The 25,462-nt window shown below is 41.5% G+C and overlaps 1 protein-coding gene across 1 annotated transcript in view; it reads left to right on the top strand.

Moving 5' to 3' along the window:
• Gfra1 (GDNF family receptor alpha 1) overlaps positions 1–25,462 on the top strand; it is a 196,679-nt gene that overhangs the window by 108,571 nt on the left and 62,646 nt on the right. Inside the window, exon 6 of the mRNA XM_013017873.1 lies at positions 24,261–24,597. Within this exon, the coding sequence (XP_012873327.1) occupies positions 24,261–24,597 (337 nt within the window). The remainder of the gene's footprint in view (positions 1–24,260; positions 24,598–25,462) is intronic.

The raw sequence follows: 25,462 nt of genomic DNA, 5'->3' as shown, positions 1-25,462 counted from the left end.
CATTTGGCTTTCTAGAAGGTACCAGTGTTCCCCATCCCAGGGCTTCCTTAGGCCATCCATTTGACAGCAAAAATTGCAAGGGCTTCTCTTCATAGTCAGTGCCTTTTCTCATTGTAACAGAAGCGGACTCAATTTGCCTAATTCGCAGAGGGGAATAAGAACCCATGCGTGTCCATGGAAACAAGAGTGCAGAAAGCACATTGAGGATTTGTAAGGGGCCTTCCCTTGATATCTGCTCTGGGACTAAGCCGTCTGCAGAAACCCCAGAGCCAGATTTCTGGAAGAGGACGTTGAGTTGGTGCAGGTGGTGATCCCTGCCTAGTCAGATGTAACTGGGGGGAGGGCTCCCCTGGGGAGCGGTTCCCAGGAAGCTGTGTGCTGCACAGACACCCAGAGGAGCACGCACGGTGCAGTCCCTCAGAAGCATTTCCATCACCCTCACCTAACAGCTTGCAAACCAGGTAAGAACAAAAACAGGAAAGGAATGGCCAGCCTGGATCCGGAAAGTTCCTAAAGGAAATGCATTATTGTGGGTTTTTTAATGAAGAGCCCTGGGACAGCGAAGGAGGCATAAGGAAGCTGATTTATCAGGGCCAAAAGAAGAAGAGTTATTTAAACTTCATGCCACTACAGAGAGAGTTTTTTCTTTTTGTAAGTTGTAGGGTTTTTGGCAATACTAAAATTCGAATTTAGACCCGTGTACTCTACCACTTGCACCATGCCTTCAGACTTACTTCTTCTTTATTTATTGTGTAGATAGGGTATTGGAATTTTTGCTGAAGAGCCAGCCATTCATAGATCTTTACCCTCCTGCCTATGTCCTACGTCCTAAGATGAGTAGATACTACGGTAACAGACTCATTCGTTGAGATGGAGTCTCACTAACTTTTTATTCTACTATTCTGCCCAAGCTGACCTCCAATGCAGTGTTTCTGATCCCCACCTCCCAAGCAGCTGAAATTACAGATATGTACTATTGCATCTAGCTCAAGATGGTTTAGATATGGTGGCCTGAGTTAGGGGAGCACACATGGACAAAGGATTACCAACGAGCCCTTCAGGAGTACAATTGACCCAGATGTTCTGCTCTGGGGACTGTCTGCTAGAATTCAAGTCCAGGCCCTATCACAGATCTTTTCAGGGATTTAGCTTCCTCATTCTTAAGGTGGGGAGAAGAGAGTGAGATAATGAGGATGGGGTATTTTACTTAGCTGATACCATAGTGGACATGTATTAGCTATTGGAGTAATATCTGGAAGGCTGTGCCTGCAGGTTCAGTCATTCTTGGAGTGCTTAAAGTGCGATGAGAAAGGGTGCTTTGCCCTGAGTCCCACTCGGTTCTTGGCTCTTGACAGTAGACTGATTGGTTTGATAAATAATCAAGCACACTCATGTACCTGAGAAAAATTATAAATTGATGCTTGATTTTATATAACTAGAAATATACTGGAGATGAGAAACATCTTCGAAATCGTTGCTTACCATGAATCTGATTATTTGGAGAGACTGAGTCCATTAGCAGTGGACATCTGCCCGGACCGATTTGAAAGCCCTAGAAGTCGTTAAACAGTAAGGATGGATCAAGGGAAGAAAACGTTTCATAGGTGTCTTCTTGTGAGGAAGATGAGTCTTCTTTCTCCAGTGTGCAGTGAGTGGTTTGTGTGTGCACAGCTCAGCAACCCCTCAGCTATGCATTCCCTTTGATCCTTAGCTTATTAAAATATGCAAATCTAAATTGTATCTTATTAATGTTATCCTTTGTGTTAAAGCTGGGGGGGGGAGGAGCTGAAAAATCCCGTTTTCTCTAACATATTTGGATTTTTAATGTACGAAGTGTGATGAGAGCTTGATCTCCTGCAGGCTATATTTTCTAATCAACTGTTATGAAATTTTTTTTTATTGTGCTGCTATTTTTTGCTTTCTGGAAATTCAAGGAGATAAAGAGTAATGACTTCATCACGATACCCCTGATATTCTCAAGCACATCAAGGTCTTTATTAATCTGCTATGACTTCTCCAACATGATGGTGACAGTCTTTGAAGAGGACCCTGGAAGCAAGTTTAAAGATGCTAATGTCAGGGTAGTTGAATTTGCTGGTGATTCCTAGGCTAGTAGGACCATGATCGGTGATCATGCCCAGTCACTCCCTTGTTTTTGGTTAATTTGTGCAGGCACTGGGGCTTGATTGAACTCAGAGCCTTGTGCTTTTGTTTGGCTTTTCCCCTCTCAAGGCTGGTATTCTACCACTTGAAGCACAGCTCCACTTCTCGATTTTTGCTGGTTAGTTGGACCTAAGAGGTTCATGAACTTTTCTCTATGAACTGGGTTCAAACCTTGATCCTCAGATCTTGGCCTTCTGAGGTAGCTAGGATTACAGGTGTGAACTACAAACACCAGACCAGTGCCTTGTTTTGATGTCAGCAGCAGTCCATAAAGCCTGTGGGCTCTTGTGATTAGAACAGTTTCGTTAAGAAAAAAAAAGGCATTTGAAATTCAATTTGAATCAAGTTAAAAATTGATCGCATTGGAATACAGATTTTTTTCTCCTTTGTCCCATTTCTAGCTCTCTCAGCTCCTCCTCCTCCCATCTTTCTCTCAAATAAGCTTCCTCATCCTGTTTAATGATTCTTTTTCTTAAGATCAAAGTTAATTATTGTATAAAAGCCATTGTTTTGAAATGATCATTTTATATTTACAAGGCTGTCAATATGTACCCCCCCCCACCCTAGTACAACTCTTTCTGGATCAGTCTTGTGATAGGAGGAGCCCTGATGAGGATCTAGTAGTAAGTGCTTGGTTAATGAGCAAACTACCATCAGCCCTCGCTCTGTGCTAAGCTATATTATCTCACTAATGCTGAAAGCAACCCACTGAGGAGGTTTGTACTTTTATGACCAGATGCCCATTGAACAGATGGTGAAATAGCAAGATTAAAGGCAAAGATGCACTGGGGTCACATGGTTTTTGTAAGTCGGGGTTGAGGTGCAGTCCTAAAGCTCTGGTTAAAAAGCTGTGCCTGAGCCCCACACCAGTGAGCGTTCTATAGTCCTTGCTACTCAGGAGGCTGAGATCTAAGAGTTACCATTAGAAGTCAGCCTAGGCAGACAAATCCTGGAGACTCTCCAGTTAGTCTGCAACAAAAGCCAGGAGTGGAGATGTGGGTCAAGTGGTACAACAGCAGCTGTGATCAAAAAAGCTGAACACACACATACACACACTTGCACATACACATGTGCACACCCACCCACAAGCACACATGCGCAATATAACCATCACATACCTCTTATGTTTGCTGGCTGTAGGAAAATTTGAGTTTTCTTGCCTCTATCCTTTGCTACCATATTGCTCTTTTCCCTGATCTTTAAATCAGGATGTTGGACCAGCTTATTTCTGAGGACATATTCTGCCCTGGAATTTCATAATTCTTAGTAATTATTTTAAAGTGTTCTGAAGTGGCACCAGAAGACTAAAGCCCCTCCCTGCCCACATACAAATAAATCAAGTTCTTTGTTATCATATTAGATTAAAGCTCAATGAGAAGAACTTCAGCTGTCAAATCTTATCTTACCCTTCATTTTAGGCAGAGATTGTACAACTCATGTTCTAATAAAGGCTACCTGTGGTTTTTTGACACCTCCCGTAGAGTCCCCAGGAACTGGGTATCTGGTGGGGAGCTCTTGTAGATAGAAACAGAGGAAGCTGTATTTTTAGCTGCCGATCTTTGCAGCTACCCTCCCTCCTCCGAGGTCTACAGTTCTAGGGAGATTTCAGTTCACTTTCCTTTTCAGACGTGGCATCAGGCTCATAAAGGAAACCGTCTCCTGGCTGCTGTTGAAGTGTTTTACAAAAAGAAGTTTGTTGTGCTGTATGAGAGGGCGGCAGGTGGCAGCTTTTCGTGTCATTCTTTGACATGTGCCAGCCGATGTGAAGTGACACATGATGACAGCGTCACGCTTCATACCAGTGACTCTTTTTGTCCTGATCAAATAGGTAGCACTTTCTATCCAGAGTTGGAGCCTGAAGCTGGTCTCTTTTGGGGAAAAACAAGTGAGCAAACAAACACATGAAGAATGCATCACCCCCTGTGTGTGGATGCGATGGTGTGGTGCATGCCACCAGCTCCAACTAGGAGTGCAGATGAGCGTGGCCTTGGCCTTTGGGGACCGACAACTGCCACAGAATCTGCCACCTCTCCCCACCCGCAGCTTTCTTCATGCCATTTCTATGGATCTCACCACAGGCCTCCCCGCGTCCCTGCCTGAGACTTCAGGATATAAAAACACTAAACGTCTCTTAATGAAAATATTCATATATATAAACAAATGTAAGCAGTATAAATGTGTATACAAATATCCCCAAACTCAGCTTTATCTAATCTTTGTATTTTGCCACATTTGCAATTTGGGTTGGAACTCTCTCTCTCTCTCTCTCTTATGCACACACACACACACACACACACACACACAACACACACACACACACACACATACACACAGATAGATAAATAAATCATTACAGATTCCCTTTCTCATCTCCTGATCCCCAGGGTGGATTTACTGTGAAGCTAATGAAGTTTGAGATTCTGACCCCTTCCTTTCCACAATCTATAAAGGAGAGGCGTTAGCAAGGTGTTTACATGGTTATGTTTTTGTAAACTTTGAAGAAGTAGGAGATTTTACTTGCCATTGGTGAAGCACTGTTGTCTCATTCCATTCTGACCTTCCGTCTCTCAATCCCCTCCTATCCAGCAGGATTAGACAGGTTTAAATATTTAATCATCTAAAGAAAAGTTGAGGCTAGGGATACACTGAGTTTGGGTATAGAAAAGTTATTTTTAGAGGTTTTCCAGTGAATTCTATATACTGTGAAGTCACTGCTAGAAGTACCAGCAGGGCTGTGGTAGAATGACTTTCTTAGGTGCTCATCAGCAACATGAACTAAAGGTACAGGGTCCGAGATCACATAGGGACACAGATGTATTTTAGCTCATGCAGACCTGATGTTTGAGAGTATTAGAGGAGATGCATGATTTGAAGTTTATTGAGCCAGAAGCTAGTCTGTGGGAAAATTTCAAGGATAGCAAATTGTAAGTAAGTGAGTCTCTTCTTGATAACTTCTCAAATACAAAGTGATTTTCTTTCAAGAATGTAATTGACAGTCCACAATTTGGAGGGATGAACACATCACACTGCTCTGGTTGAAACTTTGCATTCTCCTCATATTACAGGTGTTTTGGGCTCCAGGAAAAACTGGGGTTTGCTCAATTATCTAGTACTGTTGACGATTCTCTTGTAGGTTTTTATGTATGTTTGTGTGTGTGTGTGCACGTGTGCATATATGCATATATATACTCACACGTACATATATTTTCCACATCTGTCTCTATATATGAATATACACATGTGAGCATTGTATGTGTATAATCACCTTTCCTGGGTTTTTATTATTCATAGAAATATTACTATTTCTGCATGTACTTCTACAACTTCCCTGTCTTTCAAGCACTGTTTGAACAACTATCCATCTTGGTACATTACAGCTCATTCATTTATTTCTCTGCTGTTTATAGGATTTCGTTGTGTAACTGTCCTCTCATTTATTTGTCCTGTCTTCTGTCAATGGATAGTTGGGTCAGAGTATCGACTACTTGGAAGTGAATAATGTACAATGAAAATCAGTGTTTTTTCAGTTGTATACAAGGTCTTCTCTGGCTAGTGTTTTCAAACTCTTATATGTATAGGTTAATCTCTTAAAAAAAAAGTTGGGAAAATTTGTACCTCCTCCTCCATTTTAAAATTGACAACTAAAACATTTGAGCATAAGTTGGAGTCATTTGAAAGGATAGAATTTGCATAATATTGTAATATAGATATTTAAAGGTAAGCATAAAGATGGCTTTTCAGTGAAATGAAAATTGGGTAACAAAATTGTTCTCTATCAAGCATATGTTTAAATAATATACCATTACGATTTTTCTTACTCATTAAAAAGTTGATCTTACTGCCTTTGCTGTTACATTTGAAATTACTTTCTTTTCCATCCTCAGAATTTGACCTTAAGGCAGTCCATGCTTATGTGTGATGGTATTTTATATTGATTACCTGATCATCTCTCTCCCTGTCATACTAATCTTTAGGAGTGCTATGTGATTACTGAAAATGATTCTCATTTGTAACTTTATATGTTCATTTATTTCTCCTCTGTGGCTTATCTTTTTGTTTTGAGATTATTTGGATTACAGTTTTTTCATCTTAATGCGATACATTTGTCAATCTGTTCCTTATGGTCTAGAAGTATGGTGTATCACCACCCAGTACTTGGTAGGTTGAGGCAGGAGAATCACAGATTTGAGCTGAGTGTGGGCGATTGAGTGCAACCTTCACTCAAAAAAAAAAAAAACAAAGAAAATAAAACACAAACTCAAGGTTTCTTTCTTATCTTAAAATCATAAATATAATAATGTCCTATGTCTTCTAAAAGTCTTCAAGTTTCAGCTTTCACATTTTAATTTTCCCCATTTAGAATTTATTCTTATCTACAGATGTTTTAGAAATCTAGTTTCTTAAAGGCGCTGCATAGATGTTACAAGGCTGTTTTTAAATAGTTCATTTTTGACAACTCATAGTTTTTATTAACCTCATATATAATTATGAATATATAGTGACATACATTACATATAACAATTTCTTGAGTATTTTTTTCTTTGAGACTTTAATAAGAAAGGACTGTATTTGTCCTTATCTGAAATTGCCTTGAAGTTTTCATAAATATCAAACTTACAGACTTACATCATCTCATTTATGTAGTTAATTTTTACTCACTTAAACTTCATTTGAATGTTTTTGTTTTTCTTAGGATAATAAGGCCAAAATGTATATGGCTGGTACGGACAGTACGCAGTGTAAATAATAGCAAATACACCATGAATAAATGAATGAATGATATGGTAGAATCATTAAAGTATAGTTACCATAGCTTAGATTACTGGCTTGCCTGTATTTTTTGTTGGCAGGAAGTTTATCTTGATGAATTCAGATGTCTGGGAAGCCATTTCCTTTTAGCACAGTGTATCAGATATGATCTATTGGAATCACCCGGGAAAGGCGTGTGAAAATGACGATTCTGGGTCTTTCCTCAGATCTATTCAGACAGTATGCAAGTGAAATTGGAAGGTTCCACGCGTCAGCATTTAGCCACACCTACAGCCCTATTTGCTTTGGTTTATTTTCAGTTAGGATCTTAAGCTTTTGCCTGGTGATCCTTGGTCCTCAATCTTCCTACCATCCCCTCTGGAGTAGCTGACAATACAGGCGTGTGGCACCATGTCTGCCCCCTCTTCTGAAGACTGTTATGTTCAAAGAAATTTAGGCCCCACAGGTTTGTTAGTATATCATTCAGATGTTCCACAAAGAGAGCAGTGACAAGGGACATTTAGGTCAGCATACCTCTTTTGGGACAGCCATGAGCACTAGCAAGTCATATACATTGAAGTAGAGACAATATTGGCCTAGGATTAAGATACTTGAGTTTATATTCCAGTCCTCTTCTGAGGGTACTGGTAAGTTCACCAAGTGACTTGTGTGCAAGTTTCTAACTTCTCTGTCTTTTAACTTCCAGTTTGGTAGAGAGTAAAGAGTTAAACTCACTACATCTATTATAGGGGAAAAAGAGAGAGAATTAAGATCAAGAACAAGAGATTTGGGGAGCTCCATAAATCTAAATCTTCAAGTAGTAGTTACAACTTAGGGGTATTTTGTCATTAGCCCAGAAGCAAAATGACCTTTTCACAAATTTGGCTCGGAGTTCTAGCCAGGCTCCTGTCATGGCTGCTATGTGTAGGTTGTCTTGGCTACTCAATCAAATTGTTCCTGCACTCTGCCTGAGGGTTAATGCACCCATCATGGAGCTAAAGGCAACCCAGAAATTTATTCAAGCTCACCTGTCAGTAGAGTCATTAGGCCTTCTAGGTATTTTTTTTTAAAGAACTGACAGTTCTAGTTTATTTGTGAAGTGCTCTGCCCAATGTTGTAAAAACTCAGCCTGAGGGGCTGGTTCATCACCAGTCTCCAAAAAGCTCCAGCTCTCCCGCCTTGCAGTAATTCAATGGAGATGAGCACACACTCAGAGGATATGAAGCGTACAACTGGTTTTAAGCAGGGATAAAGCTGGGTTCATTCGCACCCCATCCTATCATGCAATCATTTTTTATTTCACTCTGCTCAGCACTGCCAGCAATTAAAGCTCCCATAGAATGAAATGTTTTCATCAAGGAAGGCATTAAAAGATACCAGCCTGTCAGAGCAGGAAGTGGACCTGTACTTTACTGAAACTATTCTTCAGCTCCACTAGGGCATGACATGGCGAATAGCATTCATTTCATGCCGGGGCGGGGGGGGGGGAGTAAGGCTAACTTCGCCTTTAATCTTTATTATGAGGAGTCTGGTCCCTGTTGGAATGTAATGAGTAGATGCACCCCATTTAGCTTAAAGTAACAGATCTATATAGAGTTGTTAATTTGTAGATAAATATGGGTTTTCTACTGCTGATGTTTCTTGATCCCCACAAAGTGGTTATATTAATACTGAAACATTATTAATCAATAGTTTGCTCTTTAAAAATACATCAGTAAGACTACCCAATTACCTTTAAGTACATATCAAAGGCCACAACGCAATCTGACACACACACACACACACACACACACACACACACACACTCAAAGTCCATTAGAAGCCACCAGACACATTAATTAAACTTTTTAGTTACAATGAACCTTACACTGTAGATAGAAATTTCTGCTTTTGGTAACAGTTCTGGGCTCATGTGAAAAACAGAAATTTGAAAATACATTTGGGAGCATAGAATGGCCTTTTGGGGAGGATCTGGGTGTTAATGAGACCTGGGATGACTTCATGTAACTTGAGTCCAACCAAAAAAATTTCATTCAGGACTAGGAGCTGAAAGATGTGGACCACTTTCTCTCTTTCTCTCTCTGTCTCTGTCTGTGTCTCTGTCTGTCTGTCTCTCTCTCTCATGTGTTGAAGGGAGGGTGAGACTTCTCCAGTGTGAAAGGAGTGAAATTTAAGTAGTGCAGGTAAAAAATTCTTAGTTCAGATTAGAATACAATACAGGAAAAACATCAGTGTGCATGCAGTCCAGTCCTTTGTCTTTCCTGTTGCACAGCTAGACATGGGTGAACTTGATCACGTGGCTTTTTGCAAATACCCACCATGAATAATCCCACACTTCCTGATCATCGAACAGTGGCAGGAGGTGATACTCTCAGACATCAGTTCTCATTGCTAACAATCCAGTCACACATACATCTCTTGTCAATGAAGATCACCTGAACAGACTATTCACTATCTTAGTCCAACAGCTTGACTCTGTGTGTGTGTGTGTGTGTGTGTGAGTGAGAGAGAGACAGACAGACAGAGACAGAGGAGACAGAGACATTGTGCTGATGGCTCACACCTGTAATCCAGCTACTTAAGATGTTGAGATCTGAGGACTGTAGTTCCAAGACAGTCCAGGCAGGAAAGACTGTAAAATTCTCATTTCCAACTAACCAGCAAACAAGCTAGAAGTGGAGTTTTGGCTTAAATGGTAGAGTGTGATCCTTGAGTGAAAAAACAACTAAAGGATGGTGCCTAGACCCTGAGTTCAAGCTCCAGTACAGGCATGCTTGTGCACACGTGCACACACTTGCCCCCCCCAAAAGGACAGAGAGGCAAAATGGACGGATGCTGTGTGCCACATCCCAAAGAGACAGAGCAGTGTTGGGATTCCAGTACTGGGTTCCTTCACAAACCTCGACAACCAAGAACTGGATGCTCTAAGAAAGTAGCCACAACCAAAGTACATACTCCATAGACTCTGACATTTCTAACTGGGCTGCTTTGTCAGCAGGTGACACCTAAGGGAGGTGGCCCAGAGGAGCCCACAGTTAAGCATCATGTATTTGCACCTCTCATCTTGGAATATAGTGTCTCTCTACCTTCTTGGTGTCTATACCTGAGCCACCATCCAGCACTGGCCATCCACTGAGAATTGTACGAGGTATAAATGATTATCATTCAATGCAAGTGAAATCTTCAGGTGAGCATTAGTCACTGTTTGAGACATGTTAGCTTCAAGTGGAAGCAGTCAATTATAGACTAGAGGTTTTATGGCTACATTATTACCATCATACTATTAGGTTTTCAGCAGTAGCATTCTGTTTGATCGATCTGTGCCAGGACATTGATGGATGGCTTTGTTCTTCAAATGTCAACGGTGTGGGACTTCTGTACTTTATGTGTTTACTGACACTCTAATCTGTTACATACCTTCCCCCTTCTGCAGTGTTGAGCTCTAGCAGATAACCGGGCTTCCTCTCCTTGCCAGACTGTGCAGGACTTGTAATCACATTTATAATTTCCATTCTATTCTCTCTCCAATGCAGAAGTACTCCTGAGTTATTGGTGCTTTGAAGAAGCCTTCACCACATGGAAAGGACCTCTCACTGGTGTGGAGAAATAGATTTAGACATTCCCTCTTTTTCTCCCTTCTTTCTCACATGCAGGCACCACACTAGAAATAAATGACCAATTTCAGGATATATGTTAGATCTCTGAAACGCTGGCTTTGTGTTATCGTGCAATTTGACCTATCTTTCCTAAAGTCACATTTAATTTTCAGTGGTGGTTGTTGTTCTTTTTACAAATGCTTCCCTAAGCCAAATCTCTGAACAGCATAGACCTCAGCCTCTATTACTTCAACCCCCAAACATCACTAAATGTGGTCCTACTTATAATATTGAACAGAACTTTTCTTGTGAAATCTTACAAGGACAGCAGAGGACTCTAAGGGATGGATTTCCCTTCAGTGAAAACTAATAGCCCTTGCTAGGTATCGTGGTACATACTTGTAACCCCACCTATTCAGAAGGCAGAGACTCCAAGAAGGAAAGTCAGAATGGTCTAACAAAACTCGGACTCAAAAATTTAAAAAAAGGCTAGGAGGGTAGCATAAGTGATAGAGCACTCGGTAGTATTTATGAGGCCTTGGCTTTGATTCTTAGTACTAGAGAAAAAGAACCCAAAAAACTAAGAGCTCAAAGGCCAGGCATTGGTAGCTCATGCCTATAATCCTAGCTACTTAGGAAGCTGAGATTTGAGGATCTTAGTTTGAAGCTGCCAGGACAGGAAAGTCCTTGAGACTCTTATCTCCAATTAATTACAGAAAAAGCCAGAAATGGTGCTGTGGCTCAACTGATAAAGTGCTAGTCTTGAGCAAAAGAAGCTCAAAACAAAAGCAAAGGTAAAAATCATAAACAAAAACAAAGCTAATATTTCTAAAATGTGCTGTTGAGATAATCTGTCCCAATCAACAAATCAGCTAGAAACTTTTCCCAAACCCTTAGTCCCCATCAAAAAATCCAACTGGATTCCTAGTTTTCTTTTTACTCAAGAACTTCTTGAAAGGCCCATTGTGGTCCCTGGAGGTGTCTGCTTCCTTCCCAAGCCACGCTGAAGTCGACCTCACCTCTGTCCAGTGACAACAACACCGTTTTCCACATCGACCTTCACGTTCCTACCATAGGAGCCACGGTCTGCCATCTTCCCCCTCAGGAGCCTCCTCAGTTCTCCTGGGTCGGTTCATTAGCCACTACCCCAGGGAGGAGACTGTCTGATCTTTCCTGGTAATGGAGGCAGCTCTAGATGCATTAGGGGACATTGTCGGGATCATTCATTATTCATTTTTTAAAGGCTAAAGGGTAAAAGGCTAATGAGTACCTGTGTTTGACAATATCATGGCAGGAATGGGGAATCACAGAGATCTGACTTGCTGTGATTCTTCCTGTGTCTTTTTCCCCCTTTTTATGGCTCTGATACTGGGGCTTGAACTTAAGGCCTGAGTGCTGTCCTTTAGCCTTGTTTCTCACTTCTGGCTTTAGGCCAGCTAATTGGAGATGAGAGTCTCACAGACTTTTCTATCCAGGCTGACTTTGAACCTCAATCCTCAGAGTTTAGCCTCTTGAATAGCTAGGATTGCAGGCGTGAGCCACGAGTACCCAGCATCTTCCGAGGTCTTAAAATAAGATCTCTGCATTGGTGAAGGGGCAGGAACACTGTAGTGTTTCATCTGTCTGTCAGTTCCCAGTGGATTGGCAGCATAGCTGGCCACCATTCTTCTGTCATGGCTGAGTGACCTAGACAAAGGGTGACCCAGTTCCTCTGGGGTGTTCCAGGGTTCTTCATTCAGTATTCACAGCTGGCCTGAACCTGGACACTTGCTGAATGTCACTCTGATCTCTCCTAACATAAAGCGTGATGGAATTATCTTGACCTCAACACTTGCATTCAGCTTCAGCCATGCCCAGGGTTAAATGTGACTATTCAAGTAGGCATTTTTCCCTCCAAAAAGCTAGCTGGCATGCCAGCCCTGAGCTCTATTAGGAAAGGCACACACTGTGAATCTTTGGAGGAGCGTGAAGCTGAATACATACATTTTGCCCAAATGACACCTGCTTTCAGCTAAGCAAATCGCTAGGTGGAACTGTCAGCTTCTCCGTGCTGGGATTGTTCTTAATTTTTGTGAGATCCATGTGTCAGGGACACAGCAACTGTTGGACATACGTGAAAAGCTGGGGAAAGCTACATCTTAGATGCAGTCCATGAATGGTTGGGCTACTTCCTTTCCTCCACCCTTCTCCACACTCTCACAACACCTAGGTGACAGTGCAGCACCCCCCAAGGAGAAGTGGCTTACTGCCCAGGACCATGAGGCTGTATTTATTCTGCAATTCTTGCAGGAGACAGAACCACAGGTTAAGTTAAAGACATACAGTAGAGGTCCTGGCTAAGGAATTTTAGAAGAAAAAGTCTGGGGTATAACTATGATCCTTAGGCTAACTGGTGTAGTTCATCAAATGGGGATCTAACAGGAGTTACATTGCGTCTCTCGGAGGGTCAGTGTGTGAATGCATTTGGAACCAATTGAAAGACTGAAACAAAGTGAGCAGGAAGACTTGCCAGTAGCTCATTAAAGCACCTAGGCTCCCCATGGCATGGGGATGGTGGTACGTGCTGGGGTTCATTCTGCCCTCTGCTTCTCAGCTGGGGAGGCTGGGGTGGGCAGCTGGGTGGACGGTGGGTGGTGCTGGGTGTGCGGGGGTCGGGGGGTCTGCTATGTTTGTTTGGGTGGAGGACTTGAACTCACTGTCCCTGAGGCTGGCACCCCCCCCCAGGTGAGCTATAGCTTTTCTTTTGGCTTTTTGCTGGTTAATTGAGGGGGGAGGAAGTCTTTCCTATCTGGGTTGGCTTCCAGCTGTGATCCTCAAATCTCTATTGTGCCATGTGGTAAATCTGCATTAATATGACCTTAGACCTGAAACACAACAGAGACAGTCATCTGTTCAACAAGATCTGCACAGAATGAGGACTAAATCAATAAAAGCCTCTTAAGGACCACATTTCTAGGTGACCCAAACTAACTGGGACCTTAGAATTTACTAGGAAAATACCTAAGTGTGTAGATGGAAAGAAAAAAAGAAAAGGTTTAACTATGAAGACCAGTCGATTCCAAGTCTGATCACCAACAGGGCTGGGAGCTGGGTAAAAATACAGATTTTGAGGGTGATCACATTTGGCCACCAATGGCCACACATACAACTTTCACAAAAAGAAAAATAATAACCTGCATTACACGGACATAAGAGCCTACAGTGAAATAAAATCCCGTTAATTCTACTGGACATCAAATGCCTGAAAGCAAGAAAACGTGTTTAAATGTGTACATACCACCCACCCAGAATTCACATATCTGACTAAGGATCAGTCTTTTTCTCCTCACTTTCTGGAACACAGCTATGTTACTCTAGAATTTCTGCCCAACTAGTGGCTCTTTCTCTCTTTGCCATAGCTTCTGGCTACTGTCTTTTATATGCCCAGTACCTGCAAAGCACTGCCATCATTATTCACGCAGTTTTTGTTTATCTTTCCCAAAGAAACAATTGAGCTGTAGCAGAAGAGCGATGGCTTTAGGCTGTGGTGAAGGTAAAAGCCACTGCAGGTGGAGTGGCTTAATGGGGTATTAATTGGGAAGCAGGTGAAGGCAAATAGGTAGCACAGCAGGTATGTAAATAGGCTCGTGGGAGGAAAGGCATTGAATTTTATGCTCTTTAACTAAAAATAAAGACCTGATATTTAGCTTATCTTTGCTGAAATCCACACTGTGAGGGCCCTGACAACCAGGACATCATCAGTGATTCATTATTATCTCAGCATCATCCCAGCTCCTTAATAGGATCTTCAGCCTCTTCACTCTTCCTTGTTTCAGCGGATTCTTTAGTCTTAGAAGGCAGATTAAAAAAAATTCTCTATGTATAGGAGGCCAGAACATTTATTGGAAGTTGTATAGAATCCTTAGGCTTCGGCCAGTCTGAGGACTGTAGCAGGTATGCCATGAACTATGGACAAGGAGCCTAGCAAAACACACACACACACACACGTACACACACACACACACACACACACACACACACGTCCTGATCAAAGTTCTCTTCTACCTAGAGAAGCCAGTTGTTCTAGGACTGTCTTTGGGTAATACCTTTTTTAAGAGAGCCTCTTCAGGTGATTGTTTTCAAAAGTGATTTATTGATCATTTAAAAAAAATCCTTTCACATATTCAGCCATTCTTTTCTTTATTCCCCTCTTAAGTTTCTGCTGTGTTTTTTTTCTGGTTTTGTTATGTTTACGTAGTGTACAAAGGAGTCGCCACTCGACAAGGCAGTTTCTGTATGGTGGGTATAAGACGCATCTTGATCAGTGTCGTCCCTTCCAGCTTTCTAACCCATCCCTCCCAACTCACTCTTGTCTTCACTTTTCTTAACTTTGTAAGCTATACATTGATGTTTTGACTGCATTCTCCTCTGCCTTCTCTTCATTCATCATCCCTTCTTTTCTATCCTTAGGCAGTGCCCAGCCTCGTCACTTGCATATTCAGCAATCCTATTGTTAAATGACACTTGGCTTTTTAGCCCCCATCCCCAGTGCTCAGACTCAGAGTTGCTCAAGGTATTTTAGAGAATATGCCTCAGACATCTAGGAAAGAGTTCTGCAAAGGTGGGCTCTGGTGGCCCATACCTGCTGTAATCCTAGCTGTTTAGGAGGCTGAGATCCATTGATCAAGGTTTGAAGCTAGCTTGGCAGAAATATCCAGTAGACTCTTAGTTCCAGCTAAGCAGCAAGATGCCAGAAGTGGAGATAGGGCTCAAGGGGTTGAGCCACCAGACTTGGGTAAAAAAGTCAAGAGAGCAAGCATCTGAGTCCACTACCAGAACACACATACAGAAGACTTCTGTAAGATGTTCAGAATGTTGACAGCCTCCTGGGATGGGTCCACTGTCTCAGTATGGTCCATATGTAAACATTCTGAAACTTGAGTATGGAACTGGTAAGGCTCAGCAAATCACTGTGAACCAGAGGTGGAAATAGTTGCTTAGAACTTGGAGAAAGATTATGAGTGTTAATGCTGAAGGCACATTGTTCTAAAGGATGCATTTTATTTAGGGTAGCCTTAGAAAATTATTAAAATGAAGCCCTCCATATCCCGTATTGCTCTCCCAATTAATCCTCTTTATCGCAGTGTGTTGATGGAAAGTCAGAGAGGGCTTGGAGTCTTTGTGATTTGGCTGGCCTACATTTGTTGCCCCCCACCTCCACCACCTGAGGAGAAGTAGCACCTGCTTTGAAAATGTGTTTAGTCTTTTGCCACCGAAATGGCTCATATCAGTAGAGCTTACGCAGGCTAAATATTGGCGGAGCTACACTTGGTGCCCCATAAAATGAATCAGATTTATATTATCATGTGGATCTTTTCCTGTAGTTGAAGTGCTCATTAATTTTACTGCTAATGAGATGTTAGCAATTAAATACCTTTAATTAATAGAAATCAGACAAAAGCAAGGGCTTCTCTGTGTGTCTTCATAAAAATAGGGAAAATATTTGCAGATTTCATTCGCTGTGCAGTTCATCTGCAGAAGCATCACAAATCTTAGCTACGTTTCTGGCCCAGAGAAAGCTATTAAAAGATTTCAGTGTTAGGAAGCAAAAAAGGGGGTGGGGACATGGTGGATGCTACAAAAATTACCCGAGATTGGAAAAAAAATTCATAACTGAAAGCCAGTCCTACACGTAATAGCAAATTTCATGGTTGAAGATACAACAGGATTGAGTACAATTAATAGTTCTGTAGCCGTCGTCGAGTTCTAGGGTAGGCCTCAAGCACATAATTAGATTATTAAAAATGGCCTGTCTTAGGCACACTATTACTAAATTGAAATCCAATTATGCTTTTATGATTTGGCTGAAAAATATTTAGCCGTTTTGCTCGAGTCCTCCTAGATCATTTCCTCTTTGCATCAGCCTGTGCACATGTCACAATACATTTTCCCAAACAAATCTGACCTCAATTATCTCCGAATCAATCTTACATTAGATAAAATATATTTTAATGAGTGTTTCATGTCTAATATCATAATTGTGCCTCTCCGTACTTGAAGAATTAAAAGATAGCAATCGAAATCTTTGCAGAAAATCTTTTGCATGGGAGGCATGCATATTTTACAAATAACTAAGTGGCATCACTTTAATACTTGGAAAGGCATTATGCGCAAATACGTGCCTGAGTGGGTGCTGTAGGACGCACTCCTTCTAGTGCTCTGTAATTGGCGCTGGGACTGTAATAAAGCAGTTGTTTGCAAAGAGATGGGCTCAGAAATTTCATGCACTCCTGCAGTGTGGATTTAAATGCTAAGTTAAATATTTATGAGCCCGAGATTTTTATAATTGATCATTGTATGATTTATACACTGTAATTATAATTAGGTTGAAAGAGATCTTAAAAAGCCAGTTTCCTGGTAGCCAAGGCCATTAAATAAGGCTAAGCTGCCAAAACAAAAATTAGGTGGGAACTCAGCCACCAAGTTCTAAGCGCCTGTCCCCATAACCTACTCAGGGTGAGGTGCCACACCTTACCTAGCAGGTTACCTGGCACTCTGGTGACTGCCTCCCCTTGATCATTTTTTCCTTGCCTTTGTTTCAAACCCAGTTCAACATAAACAAATAGAGAACTTCAGTGATCCAATGTATAACACAAAGAAAAGGTGGAGGAGGTGGGAAAGGTTAATTAAAAATGTAATGATCCCATTTGCTGAGACAGCACTATTAATCATTGTGCACGAGCAACCATGTGACTTGCCCACCACTCATAGGAGATGTGTAATTTTTTAAGGTATGGAAAGGGGTAGGGAGTACAGGCTGGCTGGTGACAGTATGTTTATTAGGCAAATGGAAATCTACCACATGAGACTACCCCCTTGACTTGTGGTTTATGTTGGAAACTATCTTCACCGGACAGAAGAATTATTTCTAAATTCATAGATATTTGCAATAATTCTGTGGCTGTCAGCCTCAGGGAAAACTTGGGTATGGCTTCAGGCTTAATGTAATTCTGTGAGGTATGAAAAAAACAAAAACAAAAACCACCCAGGACTGGGAGGAAATTCATCACTGTGTAATACAATAGGTCTGAAACAGTGGCTGAGTGACAGATAGGGCTCCAAACAGCCAACACGTGTGTTTTCAATGTGATTTTTAGCACCCCATCTGGAAAAGGCTAAGCGCTTGAAGGATCTATTACAAGGGTCACAACCTGTATGATCAGATTTGCCATCTGATCCACATGGCTATCAGATTGGACTGTCAACATGAGCTACCAGAAAAGCTTGTCTACCCCTGGGAAGATCTTGGTGCCTTTTGCCCACTTCCCCCTCTTTTTTTTTCTATTCACTAGGATAACACATGAGAGGGAGACTATTGGAAGAAGAGCAGTAGCTAGATCAACATGGTAATTAATCAAGTCCAAAAGGAAGAGAGAACAAGTTGTGAATTCAATTCTGCAGCCCTAAAGGGAAAAGCAGAAAGGGACCCAGAAATTTGCAAACTTTTATAAACAACATTCTCTTCAAATGTCTTGAGAACTTGCTGCTTCATTCATCACCTTGCATGTAGATTTTTAATAATATTTACTGCTTGATCCCACCTCTACTCTAGAGAAGAGGATTTCTACTTTGTTTTCATCTCTGTTTCATCCTGAATCCTGTTTTCATCTCTGTTTCATCCTGAATCCCTTCAGTGGGTTAGCTGGCACTGGCCTTGGCCAATAATGGTGGCATTTTCTGAGTGTAAATAATGAGAGATTGCCAGCCACAGTGATAGCCTCTTTGATTTGGACACTGTGAGGATTGTATTAGGGCTGAAGGAAGTCCCTTGCTTCAGAGGATTTTAGAATACGAAAGCTTCTCTCAGCACATAATTCACCCCTGACATCTGCATATCTTATCTTGTGTTGCACAGACCTTTTGCTGTGCTTGCAGGTTAGGTTGGTCCCTGTATTCACTAAGCAGCAAACAGCTGAGAGACCTCTGAACAGGACCTCTGGCGGGAATTTTGTTCTGTCCCTAGTCATTGTTTTTGTTTGTATTTTGCTTTGTTTTATATGTTTTAGCAAGGATTTATTTCCTTTAATGTTTTGGTTCTGATACTGGGGCTTGAACTCAGGGTCTGGGGCACTGTCCCTGAGCTTTTTTTTTTTTTTTTGTTTAGGGTTAGTGCTCTATCACTTGAGCCACAGCTCCAGTTCTAGCTTTTTTGGTGTGATCAATTGGAGATGTTTCATGGATTTTTCCTGCCCAGGCTGGCTTCAAACTCTGATCTTCAAATCTCAGCCTCCTGAGAAGCTAGGATTATAGGCATGAACCACCAATGCCTGGCAAGGATTTATTTTAATATAACAAGGTTAAAGTAGGAAGAAATAGAAAAAGAGAGCAAAACGTTTCCTGCCTCCTTCCCCATGCCACAAATGGATATTAAAGAAGCCCCCCGCCATTGTTTCATCAGCTACATGAATTGTAATCAGAAAAGGCAAATTATATGGTAACATCAAACCAAAGAATTTTAAGGGTTGAAAGCACCTTACACATCTGATCTCCAAATGGGAAATTGAGCCCCACAATAGACAAATCTGACTTATACAAAGACTTTCAGATGATTGGACCCAAATTCCTGACTCCTGATCTATTAGGGCTCTCTGGAAACACTTGACCCTTTAGCTCGAAGGTGTGGGATGTGGTCCTCCAGTTTTGGTGAATGTGATCCCTCTCATGCCCATGCCCAAGAACTCAAGGAAGATGTAATGCCAGCTGGCTGGAGAGGGCTGCTAGGATGGTAAGGGAAGTAATCTGTAACCTGCAAAGTAATGACAATGACATGGCTGTGTCGAACTTTGGAAGGAAAAGCTGGTTAAATGGCATTCTCCATAATACTGCGTGAGCTCGTGCTGGAGAGGAACATTAGCCAAACACAGCCCACTCCCATATGCACCGCTCCCCCCGGAGGATTTCTAGTAAACAGCCTTCATTCTGAGAACATTTCCATTCAGACAGCGTCCCAGACACTCTACCAAGTTAGAGAATGAATAACAGCAGATGGAGGCAGAGATTAGAGGTGGAGAGGAGGGGAGGGGGGAACCACATTTAATGCTGAGCTCTAAAATGAGCGGTGCAGAGAACTTGGGCGCTGAAAGTTATGTTTAAGCTGTTCTGAAGCCTTCCCCAGCAAGCAGCAAGACCCTGTGCCCAGATCATAAAACACAGGCACGCTCCAGTTCTCACCCCTCAGGGTGCAAGCTGGCTGGGGGAGAGCTGGGTGTGACTGTGTGCGAGTAAATCCAGCCATCCTCCCTCTCCTCCCTCCTCTGCCCTCCAGCCATCGAAGCAGCATTTTTGTGCAGTAGGGGATCCATTTCATAGGTATAGGGGATCAATCTTCTTACCAGGCAGACACTCCACTCTCATTTATGTGCCCTGTGATTTAAGTGTTTATGTTAAATGTCTTTGCAGCAGGATATGTGGCACTAGGGCCCAGGGGAGAGTTAGAAGTGGGTTTATGAGCAACTAGGTAGGGTGGTGAAAGGGAGAGAAAAGCTGAGAGTTATTTTCCATATGCTGTACAAAACTGTCCAGGTGAGACCTATTTTAAAGGAGTAACAATAAGGTATACATGAGTTTATTTTCTTCCAATATTTTACTAGGAACATTTACAGACATCTAGGAGAATGAAAACATTTTCTAGTTAACACATCCCCAGCAGCTAGATTCTACCATTAACATTTGATGTGTCCAGTCCATGTATCCATATTTCTTAGTTTTTAAACTGGAAACATAATCACACCTCCTTTAAATGTTTCAGCATTTAAGTGTTTGATACTTGCCTCTGTGTGTGTGTGTGTGTGTGTGTGTGTGTGTATGCGTGTGTGTGTGTTTGTGTGTTGGCACTGTCCCTGAGCTTTTCTTTTTTCTTTTTTTAACCCTCAAGGCTAGAGCTCTACCACTGGAACCATAACTCCGTTTTTTGTTTTTTGTTTTTGGTGGTTAGTTGGAGATAAGAGTCTCATGAACTTTCCTGCCTGGGCAGGCTTTGAACTGCGATCTTTAGATATCAGCTTCTTGTGTAGCTAGCTAAGATTACAGGCATGAGCCACCAAGTACTCGGCAAATTTTGGCTTTTATTTTTAAAACAAAAAATGTGATGCACGTGACGGATCTTATATTAAATTTTATACTTAATGTGATGCATCTTGTATTAATTTTATATTTAATGTGAAGTAGGGGTAACACTTTTTCTGTTTTGTTTTTCACTGATGACAAATTAACCTAGTACCATTTGTGGCAAAGACTTTTTCTCTTTCATTGGATTTCTTTGGTGCCATTGTCAAAAATCAAATGGTTCTACCTATTTGCTGTGTTTCTGTATCTTGGTTCTCTGTTATTTATGCTTGTGTTATGTCACACTCATGATAACTATAACTTCATGAGTAAATCTTGAAGTCTTATTTGTGTAATTCTTACAAGTTTATTATTCTTGCTCAAATTGCTTTGTCTGGTCTATGTCCTTTACATTTCCATATAAATGTAAAAATCTGTATGCTAATCCCAAAACGTCAGGATTTGCAGGTAATTAATGTACTAATAATGTTGGGTTTTCTGATCCATGAACATTGTATATATTCCCATTTTTTAGGTCTCTAATTTTTATCAGCAGTGCTTTTAAATGCTCACTCCAGAGATCTTGTACATGTTGTGTTAAAATTCATTTCTAAGTGCTTTATATGTTTATTATTTGGTATTGTTACAAATAAAATTACATTTTGAATTGTTATATTTTGCAGCTAGAATATAAAAGTGAAGAATATGTTAATTAGCTTGGTTTAATCATTTCACAAGGTCAAGTATATACCAGAACAACACTTTGTACTCTATAAATATATGCAATTATTATTTTGCTTAGTGAAAAATAGGCTTGTAAACTCAAAAGAGTACAAGTGAGTATTGCATATTAACTTTGCATCCTTCAACAGCTAAATTCACTTATTCATTCTAGTGGTTGCTTGGCAATTGCTTTTGAATATTCCAAGTCATCTGCCAATAGAGATGTCTTATTTTCCAGTTTCTATATCTCTTATTTCTCTTTGCTGCTTTATCTCAAAGGATAAGACCCCTTATCCAGTATTGAGTCTAAGAGGTTCTTGATGTTAGAGGAAATGGTATTTTACAATGAGATGTGATTTTTAGCTCTAGGTCTTTATAGCTTCCCTTAGTCAGATTGTGGAGATTCTTTTCTATTCTTAGTTTGCTGATCTGAGCACTTATTTTATTTTTCTGTTCCAGTCTTAAGGCTTGAACTTGAGGCCTGGCTACTATCCCTGAACATTTTTGCTACCACTTGAGCTCTTTTGGTGCTTATTTGGAGAGAAAAGTCTCACGGACTCTCCTGTGGAGGCTGGCATTTAACTCCAGTCATCAGATCTCAGGCTGAGTAGCTAGGATTACAGGTGTGAGCCCCTGGTACCTGGTATACCGAGCACTTTTTATGATGAATGTTGAAATTTATTGACTGCTTTGTCTTTGTTGACAAATAATTCTATGGGGGTTTTTTCTGTACTCTGTTTATATGGTGAATTACATTGATTTTTAGAGTATTAAATGAATCTTGGAGTCTTGTCATAAGCCCCAGTTGGTCTCAAAACATTATCCTCTTATCTATTGCTAAATACCATTCACTAAGATTTGGGGGAGAATTTTGCACCTGTATTTGTAAAGAGGATTATTCTATTGCTTTCTTTTTTGTGTTTTTGTTGGGTTCTTCTATTTGGGGTCATGCTGGTCTTATATCAAGTTGGAAGGATCACGAAAATGGTTTATATGAATGAGATTCATATAGAAGGGGGGAGTCAGTTGTTGATCTGTGAGTTGGGAGTAAGTACACTAGGTTTGTCCCACTAAATGTGCCAGGCAGTATGTTCTGGAATCTGTCAAAGGCCCTGAAATAATGGAACAAAGATAGTGCTCTGGTGAGGCTTATATATCGATGAAAACAGAATCAGCAGAAAGTGAAGCTAAATCATACCCTCTGCTAAATGAAGTTAACTTAGAGCAATTGGTTTAGACATAAAAGGGTTTGGTGGTTCTATTTCATACACAGCTTTTCCTTTAAAATATTGCTTTTCTTTTTGTGATAACATCAAGAAGAAAAACTTAATTAATAGTTTGTATACTTTAAACAACTTTAAAAAAGTAACAACATTATGATAACAGAAAGGTACACTCACTCAAACTGAGACCCAGGAGAGAAAAGAAGAAAGCTACACTCTAGGCCAATGTTTTAAGGCTTGCATTTTATTATTAACTACTTTCAGAGGAAGTAGCTGTCCTATGTTAACTTGTTAATTTTATTATGTTATTTAAAACTTATGAACACAAAATCCTCATTTTTCTACAAAAGTAACACATACAAATTCAACAATAAGCAAATGAAAGTCTGAAACTCAAACTAATGATACTAGTTTGAGGTCAAGGATGATTTGTTCTGCAAAACTACTTTGACGCTAACCGTATTGGTGTAGCCCTCTCCTCTCTCACCAGTTTTCTAGCCTCTGGTAATTTTTCAACTGTCCTTGTCAACTGGGGTTGCATGTAAAAGAGTCCTTGAATCCTCAGAGGGGCTTTAGGCCTGAGTGGACCTTGCTGGGCTGTCTGATTCTGCAGCTGTGTTTGCTCCACAATGGTCTGCTGTCCCTCTGCCTCTTTGACCCTCTCTGGAGGACCACTGAACACCTACTTGCCATCTTCAGTGAGCCATCTTTGTGGATGACTCTGGAAGGTTTCCGTTCACATCACTCTCTCTGTAAGAAAACCTTTCTCTATAGGTCTGGAGCTTAATTCTTTGTCCATTCACTTGTAACTTTGCCATTTTGTTGTGGTCCTGACCAGCACATCGAGCCATCCAGTAGACCCAGCTCCTCCATGCTCTTCTCTAGACTGGACTGCCCAAGACCAGTCCCACGGTGGTGGGGCGCTGGTCTTCAGGCAGTGTAGGCACAGAAGGTTTGAGCAGAAGACAGCATATGCTTTAGCCCTTAAAATTCGATCCCCAAATTCTAACTAAATTTTCCTCATTGGAAACTTCAATACTCAAAGAACCGACGTTTTGTATGTGGTGTGTTAAGTGGTAATTGAGGTTTGCGAATTTTTTATTTGGTTTATTCTGATTTTCTTCCAATGGCCTGTGAGCAGAAACTTAAATACAGCTTCGTTGTAGTTGCTTCTTCCTGTTTAGAGAGGCTGGCATAATATTTTGTCTTCTGGGCTCAAATAACCATGTAATTACTCTGTAATCATATAGTAATTAGTATGTACTATATGCATTTATTACATAATTATATTCCTGGAGGATTGCATGGCAATTATACTTTCATTCAGCATATCATTTTATATACTGTATCACGAACAAGTATATAATTGGTTGCTGTTTTCTTTGATCCTAATTTCAGTTTGCTGGGCAGGAGCTGGGGCTGTTTTCCTGTCGCCTTGTTTGCTTGTAGCTGGGCAGGTGCCTGAGTCCCTCTGTCCTCACTCCATGGCTCCTACTTAGACACTGAAGCAGTACCCGGGGGGGCTTGTGTGCTGTAGCAGATTCCTAGCATCTCCCGCTCTTAACACACTTCCTCCTTGCCATGAATCATTCAAGTATTAGCTTCAAGATGCCTTGGAGTTCTAGAGCTGCCAGCGTGGCCCAGTGGATGCTCAGCTCTCAGTGAACGCAGAGCAGGTGTGGAGCCAGCGCCATGTTCACCCCTGTCTTTCTCTGCTTTGCAGTGGAGCATATTCCCAAAGGGAACAACTGCCTGGATGCGGCCAAGGCCTGCAACCTGGATGACACCTGCAAGAAGTACAGATCTGCATACATCACCCCCTGCACCACCAGCATGTCCAACGAAGTCTGCAACCGCCGCAAATGTCACAAGGCCCTGCGGCAGTTCTTTGACAAGGTCCCGGCTAAGCACAGCTATGGAATGCTCTTCTGCTCATGCCGGGACATAGCCTGCACTGAGCGGCGACGCCAGACCATCGTGCCCGTGTGCTCCTATGAAGAGCGGGAGAAGCCCAACTGCTTGAATTTGCAGGACTCCTGCAAGACAAATTACATCTGCAGGTAAGCACGCCGGCAAGGCCATGATTAATGACGCTCGGCCCTGGTGGCGGCTGAAGCTGCCAGGCTTCAGCTCCCTGGGTGTCTCCCAGGCCAGAGGCAGTCCAGGGCCGTTTCTCTGAATGCATTAGGAGATCTGACTTCCACCTCACCAACATGGCTCTTATTTGTGGTTTCTTGGTTGGTTGGCATTACTCAATTTAAAGTTGTGACCCACCACTTGAGCCTTTTGTTTAAAGTAATTGTTTCATTTTTAGATAAGTCTTGACACTTTCTGTCCTGGACACTATTCCTGGAGACAAGGCCATGCTAACTTCTTTATTTTTTGAAGGGGGGTGGGAAGTCCTGGGCTAGCTTCATATCAAAATCTTATCTCCACCTCCCATGTAGCTGGGATTACAGGGATGCATTGCCATACCTGCTTTAAAATACATACTTCAGAATGAGTACTTCTCAGGTCATGGAGCCACCTGGGTGAAGAGAACTGCAGGCATGCGCCCATTCTTCAAGACCTAAGTGGCTTCCAGGGGTCAAGCAACTCAAGAGAGGAGTTATAGCCAGAGACATGGAGTCTCTCAAATGTTCAGTGATAGAAAACTGGAAATAAGGAGCCAATGGGAGTGAGGGCTGTCCAGCCTTGGGGAGGGAACCATTGAAAACAGCCAGATCTGTTCCATTTTGTGGCTAGAGAGATCACACCTTCCAGCTCAGCCCCTCTTCCAATCCACAGACTCCATCAGAGGCTGAGCATTACTGAAAACATACACTTATTTTTCCTTCTTGGCCATTTACTGTTATATTTCAATGTGTGAAGAAGTCTGTGGACACATTCTTCATGTGGAATAAAAGAACGTAGGGTTGGGGTGAG

This window comes from Dipodomys ordii, unplaced genomic scaffold (genome assembly GCF_000151885.1).
Source record: "Dipodomys ordii isolate 6190 unplaced genomic scaffold, Dord_2.0 Scaffold36, whole genome shotgun sequence".
NCBI classification, from domain to species: Eukaryota; Metazoa; Chordata; class Mammalia; order Rodentia; family Heteromyidae; genus Dipodomys; species Dipodomys ordii.
Note: the sequence above shows the minus strand (reverse complement) of the source record. Positions and strands in the feature narration are given on the sequence as shown.